Consider the following 13,919-nt stretch of genomic DNA (forward strand, 5'->3'; position numbering starts at 1 on the left):
CAGTCGGACTCCGCTCTCTTGTCTGTCCATCACATTCTCCCTTTTCACATTCCTGCCATTCCACATGGACCAGTGCTCCCACCACACCCCGTCTCCGAGCCAAACCATCCTCACCACTGAAATGTCATGAACAATTCGGAGCACATGCGCTTATTTTAGAGGTTTGCATGAACTCATGGAAATGAAGTACAAACACTTGGGACATGTGTCTGCTGTGACTGCAGCGGCTGACTGACTTTCTGCTGGGGCACATCTCAATTCCCCGTAAAAACCTCAGCACCACATCAATCTCCCCTTTTCCCCTCAGTATGCCCCCCCCACCACATCTCACTTCTCCAGCCTCCCCACCTCTCATCTCCTCAGGAGCCCAGCTCTGGCCTTGTGCCCGTGGTTACCATGGAGAGCTGCACTTATTCCAACAAAGAGGCAAAACAAGTTGGGTTGAACTCATACACACATACACATACACTTACACAATCTCTCCCCCCCTCTCTCCTCCCATTCACACAGGAGGTCTCTCTCCCTCTTAAAAAGTCGTTGCTACTAAGGATAAAGAGCCATTGAGAGCAGACTTTGAGATCGCGCTAAATTCAAAGTCCAAGCTTTGCGTCAAACTAAAAAAAAAAAGATTTCACCATGATTTAAGACAGATGGGCGTGTGCCTCTTGCTTTCGAACCCTTGAAAGTCTGAGAGAACATTTTCTAGAAAGTTTTACACCGGTCACTTTTTTTTTTTTGACGCTTCGCTGTGCGTCACCGACACAAATAGTTTTTGGGAATTTCCGCAGACCGATGTTTACGCACAGCTGTCTCTGGTTTACGCATGAAGCCACCGGGGGCTGAAGGCGCAGGCAGAGGTGGTTGTGTGTCCATGTGGATCAGGGACTGAAGACATGTGCACCGGATGAGATGGAGTGACATTTCCAATGGGTGGAACCGAGCGGCTGTGGCTGTTTGCAAGTCTGTGTCAGGTAAGAGGCCTCCGCAGATTCACATCGTTGTGAAGCAGATTTATCTCTTTCTTTGATGTTTTAGTATCTTTCCAGGACCAGGAGCATTAAACCATTACACAGCTCGATTCTGAACAAGTCCTTAAAAAAGGCATTAAACATTATCAATGACCCAAAACATCCTTTGAGATAGAGCTGCTGCCATTAGGTGTTTTTTTAGATTTGTCAGTATTTAGTCATTTATTTGTGTGTGGATACATTTCCTGTGCACTTTTGTTCGCTCTCCTGCTCGCCTTGAATTGCAAGAATTGCAGAATTAATCATTTTGAATTGATTTGAAATGAACATAGAAGCATTTTGAACCACTTTTCTAAGCAAATACATACATTCTTCACCCCCCTGTTCCTCAGGTGGCTTTGCTGACCTGTGAACAACATTCAAATCCTGTTGAGGTTGAAGTTGAGTTTCAGTCCTTCCCTGCCAGTCAAGATCCAGACACCTACACAGTCACCTGCAGGACTGCAAGTAACCACCTGGTAAGAACAAGAGCAAAGCTGGGTTATGGCAGAAATTTGTCTTTCTATAAAGCTTGAGTTTAGTGTGAGGAATCCTCTCTGCAGGTGTATGTGAAGCCCATTGATCCGCCAGCATGCTCTCCTGGTTGCAAGACGTCCCTGCGATTGGTTGAGGACCGAAGAGGATATAACATCACACTGAGCTCTGGCAGGAATGACACCACACTCGAGGCAAAGACCTTTCACCTAAGTGAGTGTGTGAACTCGACCTGCACCAAGCACCACCATGAAGAAAGTGTTGATGTTGATTAACGATCCGTCTTCTTGTCTCTGCCCCAGTTCCAGTCTCCTTGGCTTCCTTTCGTGTCCACACCACAACGACCTCCGCTCTGCTGACATGGAAACTTCACAGACAGCAAAACATCTCCACCCTGAGTCTGTACAACACTCACACACAATCTGTCACACACACATTCAACGTGACGCCGTCCGAGGTAGAAAAGTCCCAGTACGCGGTGACAGGTCTCCGGCCTGGTACACGCTTCAAGGTCAAAGTTGTGGTGACCACATCGCTCGGACACCTCAATGTGATCTTGAAGCAGAGACTCAGCATCAGCATGGAAACAGGTACGGTGCGACATCATCATCAACCTAAAAACTGACTGCAGGCTGTTTGGTGTAAGTCGATGATCTTTTCTGTCTGCAGCCCAGTGCCCCCCCGGGTGGCTGGCCAGTGGACGGAGCTGCTACACTGTGAGAAGAAGAGCTTTGACATGGAGCGACGCCCGGCACAGCTGTAAACATCTGGCAGCTGGAAGTAACCTGGCTGATCTCAAGAGTCCCGATGATTTGACTTTTGTATCTAGTCACCTGCTGAGCCACAACAACCTGCTGCTACTCTGGACTGGACTCAGTGACCAGCAGGTGACTTCTTATACATAGGCACAGAGGCACTGGATATTATATCAGTTATGGTCGTAATATTTATTTTGATAAACATTTTGTTTTATTTGACAATGTGCGAAATTATTTTTTATATGACAGTTTATATTTGAGAATTTTAATGAATAAATAAGCATTTAGTGATTTAAAGATTATTATAGTCCATTATATTTCACTGAGTAGAAATTAAATGGTAAATAGAATGTATTTATATAACGTTTCCCACTCTCATCGACCACTCAAAGCACATAGCATTTTAGCGCCAATTTTGGGTTCAGTGTTTTACCCAAGGACACTTCAGCATCCAGACTGGAGGAGCCAGTCGAACCACCAACCCTTTTGGTTTGTGGACGACCTGCTCAACCTCCAGAGCCACAGCCTCCCTCAAGTTCAAACAGAATTTGATCCTGTTGGATATGGAGGGCTATTTGGGAAGTAAACTGCACGGCAGTAGCTTTGAAAATTATTATTAATTATTAAAAAGGAAATGTTGAACATATTCGAATACCCCAGTATGTGGGTATCTGGTGTCTGTGACAAAAATGAATGTAAAGGAACCTGTACACTGGATATGACTATATAGAGAATTATGATTATGATAGGTATGAAAAATAGGTATGAATATATTGTGCATGTTAATAGCAAATGAGGTATAAAAAATTTAAAAACCTTTGATCTGGTTGATTGATTAAAACAGGTTATTATCTTACAAATACAATTATTGTGGTACATGTCCTATGTCACAGAATCAAAGATGATGATGGTATTTAAACTTAAACACTGCTTAAGTAATATTGTGAAAACCATCAAAATTAGTTTACTTTGAAAACTGAGAAAGTGTCTTGGTCGCAGTAACTCCTGGCAGAGGAGGTTTGTTTGTGACAGTCAGGAATGTCTGTGTATGCAGGACATAATCTCTCTGGTGTGTCGCCTCACAGGAGGAGGGCCGACCGCTCTGGACTGACGGCTCGTCATATAACCTGACCGACACCATGATGACGCTACTGCCGGCCAATCAGACGGACTGTTTCGCCCTCCAGAGGAATGCCACAGGACCAGGATACTTCCTCACTCCATTCTTCTGTAACATCAACTTACCCTTCATCTGTCAGTACCAGAGTAAGTTAACCTGACATCTTCACAAATAAATCCCTTAATGTCACAATTAGGAATAGTTGTCCTGCAAAAATATCACTTTTGGAAATTATCTATACTCCCAACTTTCTCATTTTGAATTTTCACCACACTGAACCCATGATATCGCTCAATCTCAAGATAAATAACTAATGGATAATTCAACTTGCCCTATGTGATTTTGTTTCTTTCCCTTATTTCCTCCTCAGCCCCTCAAGTCCCTGCCTCCTTTTCCTTTGACCTGGTTCAGGTGACGGAGCATCAGGTGGAGCTTCGCTGGAGTGACTTTTCCCCCCTGAGCTCACTTGATCATTCCTCCTTTGAGATATTCCTCCAGTACCAAAAGGAGGCATGTGGAGAGTTGGGGCAAAGTGAAGAAAGTAGAAGCATGACCTCAGAGGACAAAACAGAAAAAATGGTCAAAGTCCCCATCTCCCTGTCGTCCAGAGGGGTAACCGTGGCAGGTTTGTCTCCAGGGAGCGTCTACTCTTTCACCCTTGGAGCTTCTCACCCTGCAGGCTCCAGCTGGAGCTTGGGACAGACACAGACTGCGTACACCAGTGAGTCTGCTGACACACAACAAGAGCAACACAAAAAGCTGTGTTGTCTACTCACAAATGTAACCTCTCTTTCTTACAGGGCCGCTTCCTCCTCAGAACATCACTGTGGGCTTTATAACAGTCAGTCAGATGAGTGTCCACTGGATGCTGCCAGATGTGCAGCACGTTGCTGGAGGGACATTTGTCGTTCGCTATGTGGACACGTCCTCGAGACACGAGAGGATAGTTGGAATGAGCAACATCTCCTGCTCATCAGAGACTAGTGGGTTGCAGTCATGCAAGGCTGTGATTGGAGGGCTGGCGTCTCACAGGAAGTACATGGTTGAAGTTTACGCAGTCACGCAGCACGGGATCGAGAGCTGTGGACAGACGCCTGTGACTGTACAGACCGGTAAGCATGTAACAAGCCCTCTTCTGTGGATCAGGAGAGTGAGCGGGTCATCCACTAACCAGAGGGTTGGTGGTTCGATCCCCACTGAAAACCCCATCAGCCAAAGACACTGACGCTGTTCAGTCAAAGTGTGACTGATGTGTGATGGGAAAGAATGCAGCATAGAGAAGTGCTGTATAAATGGGTGAATGGGACCTGTAGTGTAAAGCACTTGAGTGATATTAAAACTAGAAAAGCTTCATATAAATACAACCCATTTAAATGATGACTCTTCTTTTGGCAGTGTGACAGCGAACCACAACACCAGAACCCTGACGCTGGGCAAAACTATTTATATGATTAGTTTTTATCTCTTGAAAAAAACTAGAAAGGTGGAGTTTGAAAATTAGAAGAAACGTGCAGTCACTTTAAAGTCAGGTTACACTAATTCTCCATGACTGCTACTGTGAATCATCTAATTCAATCAGGTTGTTTGGCAGACCCAGTGACATCTGAAGAGTCTTTTGCTGTTGAGTTGATTTTATTCGTTTGGTTCATTCAGTGTAATCCAAAAACGACATTTACAAAAGAAAACAATATAATTATACACATTCCATGAACAAAAAAGGAGCAGGAAAAAGAAAAATCTTAATCTGTGAATTTTAAGAAATTAGATTTGTAACTTTCCGAAGTAAAATCATGCAAACATGATTAACTTTGCAGATGCTCTTTGCACGTCAGTTGAAAACTGAACCTTCTGCTGTTGTGCCTCTTAGCGGTGAGGGCCCCTAGTGGTCTGGTGGTGTTGAGTTCCAGGGGAAATCTGACATTCTGCTGGACCCGTCCACATGGCGACCCACCGGATGCTTATTACATCACAGCCCACCCACTCAGTAGCCCCAGTGCTTCTTCACTGTGGATAAACCAATCCAGTCCTGGCGGAAACTGTGTTGATCTGGGCCCATTTACACCAGGTCAGACTTATGAAGTAGGAATCGCTGCACTGATTGGAAGAGACAGGAGCCAGAGGACCAGCATCACTCACACCACAGGTAAGACAAACAAGAATTCAGCCTTCGACAATATGCACGTGTTTTAACCTCTCTACTCATTTAGTAAACTCTAAAGTCTCCCTCTTTATGTGCAGATCCGTTACCTGTTCCGGTCGCGGTGCCTCTGTCAGTCGGCTCAACCTCTGCACAGCTGTACATTCAGCATCCACAGCTGGGTCTGATAGATGGGGTGAAAGTGTGTATGTGTCTGGGAGTTTGTGACACTGTGTGTGAGGGATCATGTGGGTATTCGTGCGACTGGTACTCTCTCCCTGCTGGCGTTCACACTGTGACACTCAGGAACCTCAGTCCAGGAGCTGAGTACCAGCTGCGGGTTCTCAGCACCAGCCGGGAGCAGACGGGACCTCCGTTCTACACCCGTCCCTTTAGAACCAGTGAGTTATCTCTGTTCATTCTAGTGTGTACAAATATTTTTCTATTCGTCTTTCCTGTAGTCAGTACGTCAGACTGTCTCACTCTTGTGAACTTGATAACTCACTACTACCGTGACCAAAATGAACTGATAAGATATTGATGTCAAGGTCACTGTGACCTTCTGCCGGTGAGTGTGGTTTGTTAGGGATGCTGTGAGGGAACATCTGGGATAAACGTTACTTAAGTTGATGATGATGATGATCTGATTTAAATTTGTTGGTCAAAGGTCAAAGGTCATTGTATTGTCATAAATTAAAATAAGAAGGATTATCCTTATTATGACAAAATACACTCAATACACTAAAGTCTGGACAGACATGGATGTAAACTGTAACTTGCCAGGTTGTCAGAGGTTGGCTGACTTTTCCTCTGGGTTATTTGCCTAAATTAAAATCAAATAAAAGAATAAATTATAATATTTTATCCAGACTTTAAAACAAATGTATAAAGTCTCATATTTACTTTCCTTGTTTTAAATATAATTTATTGTAACGCTTTGCTTTAATTGTAAAACACTTGTTAACTAATTAATATTATGATTACTGTAATGATTCTGTGATTAATTAGGCAACATAACATTATACCCAGTTTTTGTTTTACATGCCCGACCATGGATAATGAGTGTTTTCAGTTTGTTAGAGTAATAATTACTGCGTGCATTGTGGGATATGGTTTGTGATTGTAGGTCTGGTCCCCCCCAGCAGAGTGAGGGAGGGCGTGGTGACGGACTCGTCCATTGAGCTGCTTTGGGATCCCGCACGTGGACGAGCTCTCAGCTTCGAGGTCGTCTGCCTGAACTGTGACCGTCCGCACACAGTAAACAACTTTTAAAAATGCATTGTGAATCTTAACACCCGGACTTTTCATGGTTAAGAAGAGTTCGAAATTTGAATCTGATTTCTGAGATTCTGCTGAAGTATGGATAGATAATTAAATGAGAAGACTAATGGATTACATTTTCATGGTGACCTGTTGTGGACATGTTTCTGTGTAACTTCTCCTCTATTTGATGCTTTTACTGTACACATTATGATAAAGCTCCTATTGCTACAGGTGCAGAAGGTGTTCAACCAGAGCGCAATGTTCTCCAGTCTAACTCCAGGCAGACTCTATCACTTTACAGTACGAACGGAGAAGGAGTCCTTCACTGACAGCTCCCCTGTCACCATCAACATCACAGCAGGTAAACGTGCACGCACACACACACACGCACACGCACAAACACGCTGCTCAGGCGTCTTTTACACAAGTGTTGTTTTCTGTATGTGCCTGTAGCTCCCAGCCCACTGGAGGTGTCTCTTGTCAATAAAACCACATCATCCATATGCATCAGCTGGAGTCCAGGGAGGGGAGAGATGAGCGCACTCATCCTGTCAATCAAAAACACGACATCCCGTCAAGAGCTGATCATTTCTGATGTGGCGCTCAGGTCAGTCTCACTCATGTCAGCCAACACGCACATTTCTATAGTTTTATGAGACTGGGAATTTATTCAGCTGATCCAAACTTTCTTTTACGACAAAGACAACAAGGAACTTTGATAATTGAAAATAACTGATTGTTGTTCTGTGTGTGTTCATAGGTTATACAGCTTTACAGACCTGGCTCCTGGAAGCCAATACACAATTGGCGTGATTTGTACCAGCAGGGAAAGGAAAAGTAAACCGGCTTCTATAAACCTCAACACTTGTAAGTTTAAGTGTTCAAGACACAGAATGCTTTGGGTGTGTATGTGTCCACATTTGCATGATTTTGGATTATAGAATTAATGTCGAAGGAAATAAATAGTGAGAGCAGAGCAGAAATGTATCACTTAGTAGATTAAGAATGCATTATTCATTATGAAAACACATGCACTCACAAAAGTGCAGGTAAACAAATGGAGACAGGATATGATTATTAATATTATTATCTATATTTAGTTTGAGGATATGAATATTTGTATTTTGGTTTAACTTCATGTCTCTGACAACATGTGTCAGAATAAGATGTGAGGAATAAAAAAGAAAAACTAGAGAAGCACTCAGTAGAGCTGATACCTTCCCCCATGGCACAACCGTACCCTTAAATCCAATCTGCACCAAATTGCACAAACACTTATCAGTTCCCTAAATGTGCCAGATTTTATTCCATCAGGATCCATGAATTATTCCCCAAAAAATGAGTTATAAACAAGTGATAAAAAATGAATGGGTTCGCCCCCTGATATTGATCCACACCAAAAGTTTGACTCACAAAAGAACATATTAAAGTTTGACCCATACCACATCCTTCCACCAAGTTTTGTGGTCATTTGTCCTTAGTGGAGGTTATTATAACAAAACTCTTGAAGCATAGACCAGCCAAAGAGGAAATCAAGTCTTTAAAGCATGATTCTACTTAAAACAAGAAATTATGTTTAAATATCAGGACTTGTTTAGTGCCAGTATCAACCCCTGCTGTTTATAATAAAGTATGTAAAAATCTGAATATAATGTCACGTCCTTGTCTCAAGTCCCTGAGGTGCCGCAGGAAGTGGCTCTGTCAGCGCACATCGTGACATCAGCGTTTGTCACCTGGAGACCACCGCCTGGTCAGGTGGAGGAGTACAAGGTAAGACGTGTGTATGAATGTATCTGTGCAGAGGTAGAGACAAGCATCACTGAGGTTTACACCCTATCAACTGTTAGACAAGTCTGTGTAATAATGTGCGTCTTAGTCATTTGCCTCAAGACATCCATTACTCAAAATGTTAAAGTCTTTCAAGGACGATTAAGGCCACTTGCCTCAGGTTCCGCACTCACCTGTTGGTTACTTGGCAACCGGGGCTGGACTCGGCACACACCAGATTGAGTTACGGCTTCTTTAAAGATGTATGGCCTTCATAGAGCCATGGCCAGGAGGAATGACAGAGCACATCCCTCATTGCCCGCACGATGCAAAACACTCACTAACAGATATAAGTTCGACACTTGCTCAACAAAAAAACATGTTATCGCCATCAGTAACTGAAAAATGTGAATTTCTTTTTCTTTTTCTCAGTTTGGCTTTGGCCTGCTGTCCATGGACAAGACATCATGGATTGATGTGCTTCTCCCCGGCACCAGTTATGAGATCAGGGGTTTGATCCCAGGGTCAGACTACGGTGTGAACATTCAGAGTGTGTTGGGCTCCGACACCAGTCAGCCGGTCCACAGAGAGTTCAGCACACGTGAGAGATGCACAAACACACGTCATTTCCACTCTGATCTGTAAGAATAAAACAAACTGTTTCAGTGGGAGGATAATGCTCTCATAACACATGTGAGAAAATTATAAAATTGCTGTCTAAATTTATGAAAACTGCAGTTGTAAAAATTGCAAGTCATTGTTTTCCAGGCCCTGCAGGACTGTGCAGCCTCTATCTGGGCAACGTGAACTCTTCCTCCGTCTCAGTGAGCTGGGACAGTGCGATCGGGGAGTTCGACTTTCACAGAGTCACGGTGGCCAACACCTCGGACACACGCACGCTCACCGTACCCAAGGAGCAGCAGGTTGCCGTGGTTACGGGGTTGCTGGATGGCTGCAGCTACAACGTGAGCGCTGAGAGAGTGAGAGGAGTGACAGCGGGGAGCGCCGCCTTCCTGACCGTAACCACAGGTAGACCATGCAACAATATTTTTTATTATTTTTATTTTTATTATTATTTTTTTATTATTATTATTATCACACATCCTGATTACAGAGACTCTCTCTGCCGCTCTGACTCTTTCTATCCCTCTCCTGTGCTTCATAAGTGCCGGCCCGTGTACGAGGAGTGCGTGTTTTCAACGTGTCCGCACGAGCGTTCTCGCTGCGCTGGGAGCCGGCGGTGGGATGTGTGGATCATTACCAAGTGAGCCTCCATCCTGACCAGGGAAAAGTCACAGTGCACCCTGGACATGATGGATACATTCAGGTACTTTTACACAACACACTAACAAGGGCCTTTCTCAACCCAGTGGAGAACATGATACAACAGTTCCAGCTGAATAACACCAATGCAGGGTTGTCAGGAGCAGTAAAAGGGGCGGCTGTGGCTCAGGAGGTAGAGTGGGTGGTCCACAAACCAGAGGATGCCACATTCCAGGTGCTGAAGTTTCCTTGGGCAAGATACTGAAACCCCAAATTGGCCCCTGATGGTTGTGCCGGCAGCGTTTGAGTTATGTAGAGAAAGTGCTGCACATATATACACTGTATGAATGCGTGGATTAATGGGTGAATGGCAAAACTGGACAGTGAAGCTTGTTTAGTGGTTTCATATACACAAAAAATCATACATTATCTCTCCTCCCATTCAACCAAGTACCGCCCCATACTGGCTTCCCGGCTGCCAGGTGTCAGATACCCCCTAAAATGTAACCGTACACACACACACACACACAGACACACACAGCACACAGAACACAGAGTTGAGTAATAGATCTCATTATTTATTAAGTTGGTTTCATGAGCTCAACCCTGAATCATTCATTTGCTTAAGCAGCTCTCTCCAGAGAGTGAGGGAGACCAGAGGAAGAGCGATAGCTTTGTGCTATTGAAAAGAACCCGCTGCCCTTTCCTGCCAATAACCACTAACCACCTTTTTGGAATACTTCAAGATCCATTACTATCCAAATGCCTGGACAACTAACCCGGTGACCTTTTTGTACTCATGCCACTAACCAGACTCTAGAGTCGGGAGTCACGTCTGCTCGTCTCGGTGGATTCACCTGTAGGTCGCTGCTCACTTTCCTGCACTAACCCTGGATGCAGCTCTCCCGGCGAGGCCTCTAACCTGCTGTGACTAAACTAAAGCTAACTCCTGCTTCCCAGTATGACCTTACTCTCACTTATCCTGCTGCTCACACTCTGCCTGGGAAAGGTGCACTTGCAGGTAAGAATTTAACACCCAATGCCTGACATTGCATGTGCACACAGATCTTAACACACGGATAGAAGAGAAGAGAAGAGAAAATGATCCCTTATTATTCCAACTATGGGGGAATATTCTGCTTGCAGCAAAGAGATACAATACAAACCCAAGGAAATCTAAAAAGTATATATAATATATACAATGTGAACAGAATATAGAGTGTAACAGGATTGCACATGTATGATATTGGAATTGCACAGATAGAACACACAAAAGGTGTGAACACCCAGTAGAGCGCATACCTCCACAAAGACCCAACAGCCAAATTGCACACCCTCAGAAATATCAGTCCCCTAAACATGCCTGATTTTTTTTCGCATCAAGATCCATGAATCTTTCTTTGAGAAATAAACATAAATGTCACAAAACACACTATCTCGCAATCTTAAAGAAATTGAAAAAAAAAGGCTGGATCCCCCCCGATCCAGATCCGCACCAAAGTTTGATGGGCTCCTCCCTGACCCTTATATCCTTCCACCAAGTTTCATGGAAATCCGTCCAGTAGTTTTTTTGGGGGGTAATCCAGCTAAGTAACAGACAAACATAACCTCCCTGGTGGAGGTAAAAATGCTTGGTCATATTTGTGGGTGTTCCTGTGTGAGCCAACAGGCTGGTGTCATAGTTGCAAGTGCTAATTGCAACTAACACTAAAGCTAAATGACTGCAACACACAGACAACTCAGTTCATGTGAGTCACACACTTAAACAAACATACTGAGACAATTATTAACGAAGATATTAAGCCCCCCCACCCTCATCCAACATTAACAGACAGCTCTTTATTACACTGCCTCATAAACTAAAACAACAGAGGGTTGACTGACTTTGTGTGTTTATATTGTATTGTTTATTATTGTTGTTTTTCGCAGGCTGATGTGGTCAATGTCAGTCCAGGGAAACAGTTCACTGTAACGGTCTCAGCGGCCTCGTCCTCCAACATCAGCCCCGGAATCAGCCGCATGATCAACACCAATGAGAGCCGTGAGACGTGCACACACACACGCACACATGTTTGTTATTTTTGTTTTGGGGCCTTTAAGTGGCATCAGGTTCTCTTCTGCCCTCTGCTGTTAGATTCAGGTCCTGTACGGCACCGTACAGGACCAAGGTAGAGGGACGAGTACAGTAGGTGTGTGTGTGTGTGTGTGTGTGTGAGCGCGCGTGTGTGTGCATGTGGGTGTGTGAGCGTCCTACCTTCCATGTTTAATTCCTTTTAGGTAACTTAAGCCCGAGCTTTTGAACCGCAGGATGAATGGGTCGGTAGTGAATGTCAGTGAAATGCCACTGCTGTGTGAGGCCTTATTCATCAGAGATCGGCCCATAACACACTCATGGAGACTCACACAGACGGATACACACACACACAGCCCACTTTACACAACAGCACTATTCTTCAAATCACTGCTGCTGTGTCCTGTTGGGTTCCGATATGCAGAAGTTGTTATTAATCAAAAGACTTTTACACATTTCTGCTTATTGATGGTATTTTACACAGCTTGACTCTGACACGCTTATATTAAAAATGATTTTTGAATACCTGGGTTTTAATCACTGATTCTCCTCTCCTCTCCTCTCCTCTCCTCTCCTCTCCTCTCCTCTCCTCTCCTCCTCTCCTCTCCTCTCCTCTCCTCTCCTCCCCCTCCTCCCCTCTCCTCTACACTTGCAGTTCCTGGTCCCCCTTTGGGCCTTGAAGGAGAGGCTGTCGGGTCTAACGGTATTCTGCTCTCCTGGACCATGCCATCTGATGCCAACAATATCGATGAATATGTCATCAGGTATGTATTTTTCTTTTCTTTTTTTTTCATGGACCATATAAACAATAAAAAACAATTTTACAGGACATAGAGTGCAAGCTAAATCTCTTCTGTAAATTTCACACAAAAGTACAGTGCACATAAGGACTGATAGAATTAATAAATTATAGATACAAAAGAAAAAATAAAGTAGAACATACGCCATCAGGTAGTTTTCTGTTGTTTGGATTCAGGATCAGTTTTCATTAAGGGTTGGGTATTAAATTCAACATTTCAAGGAACATTCATTTCATAGTCTTAAAAAAACATAAACAAATACATTTTTACCCTGATAATGTAAAGTAGGTCCAGTAAGAAATGCTACATGAATTTAGTGAAAAGTTGTGTAAACTCTCTGATCGTGTTTGAAAGTACATTAATGTTTCTGTCAATCAACAAAACACAAGATTTATAAAAGAACAATAATCTGCAAAATATATATTACCTATAACTGTCTTACCTATTTCGTGTAAAGCAGTTCAGTGAAGCTTTGTTAGAAAAGGGTGGAGTAGAGGGTTCAAGTTGCATAAAATGGAAAAATGGACTTCGTCACCCTGATCTTAAAGTTGGGAAATGATGATCTTACTTTGTTTTTCTCAAAGGTACAAGGAAGTGTGTCCCTATCCTGATCTCACCTTCACACAGGTGACCAAGAACCTGGAAATACCAGAGACGCTGATCACTGACTTCACCTCAGGTTCTACATACCACATTCAGGTGAATTTCATTACATTGTATTCTTGGGATCCCCATTAGCTCATATCAATCAATCAAATTGTATTTGTATAGCCCATATTCACAAATCACAATTTGTCTCATGGGGCTTTAACAAGGTGTGACATCCTCTGTTCTTAACGCTCAACACGAGTAAGGAAAAACAAAAAAAATAAACAGCGTAAAAAATCAACGTAGAAACCTCAGAGAGAGCCACATGTGAGGATCCCTCTCCCAGGACGGACACAAGTGCAATCGATGCCACGTGTAATGGAGAACATCAGAAAAATAAGAGTATTTGCAGCATTGATTAGAAGAATACGTTTGTAGCATAATGGAAGGTAAATGATTCGGAGGTAAATGATTTTCTTTGGAATAGAAACTTTCTTACGCAATCTTTCCAAGGTTCTGATACGTGGTGGTGCTGATCTGCCAAAATATTAAGTATTAAATTATTTGTGAAACCTAAGCTAAAGTATAACTTAACAAGATGCTTCACATTTCTCATTTTAACTCAGGCAAATTGAATGTTGTCAAAAATT

General features: G+C 43.3%; 1 protein-coding gene across 1 annotated transcript in view; it reads left to right on the plus strand.

Annotated features, from left to right (window-relative positions):
* The first annotated feature begins 926 nt into the window (after positions 1 to 926).
* ptprq (protein tyrosine phosphatase receptor type Q) overlaps positions 927 to 13,919 on the plus strand; it is a 40,408-nt gene continuing 27,415 nt past the window's right edge. The window contains exons 1-21 of the mRNA XM_047339727.1: positions 927 to 971; positions 1,361 to 1,486; positions 1,571 to 1,715; positions 1,805 to 2,092; positions 2,172 to 2,389; positions 3,346 to 3,526; positions 3,751 to 4,101; positions 4,181 to 4,492; positions 5,248 to 5,523; positions 5,619 to 5,918; positions 6,644 to 6,774; positions 7,012 to 7,141; positions 7,234 to 7,387; positions 7,541 to 7,647; positions 8,453 to 8,550; positions 8,980 to 9,148; positions 9,316 to 9,576; positions 9,714 to 9,874; positions 11,740 to 11,851; positions 12,537 to 12,645; positions 13,266 to 13,380. Of these exons, the coding sequence (XP_047195683.1) occupies positions 927 to 971; positions 1,361 to 1,486; positions 1,571 to 1,715; positions 1,805 to 2,092; positions 2,172 to 2,389; positions 3,346 to 3,526; positions 3,751 to 4,101; positions 4,181 to 4,492; positions 5,248 to 5,523; positions 5,619 to 5,918; positions 6,644 to 6,774; positions 7,012 to 7,141; positions 7,234 to 7,387; positions 7,541 to 7,647; positions 8,453 to 8,550; positions 8,980 to 9,148; positions 9,316 to 9,576; positions 9,714 to 9,874; positions 11,740 to 11,851; positions 12,537 to 12,645; positions 13,266 to 13,380 (3,789 nt within the window). The remainder of the gene's footprint in view (positions 972 to 1,360; positions 1,487 to 1,570; positions 1,716 to 1,804; positions 2,093 to 2,171; positions 2,390 to 3,345; positions 3,527 to 3,750; positions 4,102 to 4,180; positions 4,493 to 5,247; positions 5,524 to 5,618; positions 5,919 to 6,643; positions 6,775 to 7,011; positions 7,142 to 7,233; positions 7,388 to 7,540; positions 7,648 to 8,452; positions 8,551 to 8,979; positions 9,149 to 9,315; positions 9,577 to 9,713; positions 9,875 to 11,739; positions 11,852 to 12,536; positions 12,646 to 13,265; positions 13,381 to 13,919) is intronic.

This window comes from Hippoglossus stenolepis, chromosome 5 (assembly GCF_022539355.2).
Source record: "Hippoglossus stenolepis isolate QCI-W04-F060 chromosome 5, HSTE1.2, whole genome shotgun sequence".
NCBI classification, from domain to species: domain Eukaryota; kingdom Metazoa; phylum Chordata; class Actinopteri; order Pleuronectiformes; family Pleuronectidae; genus Hippoglossus; species Hippoglossus stenolepis.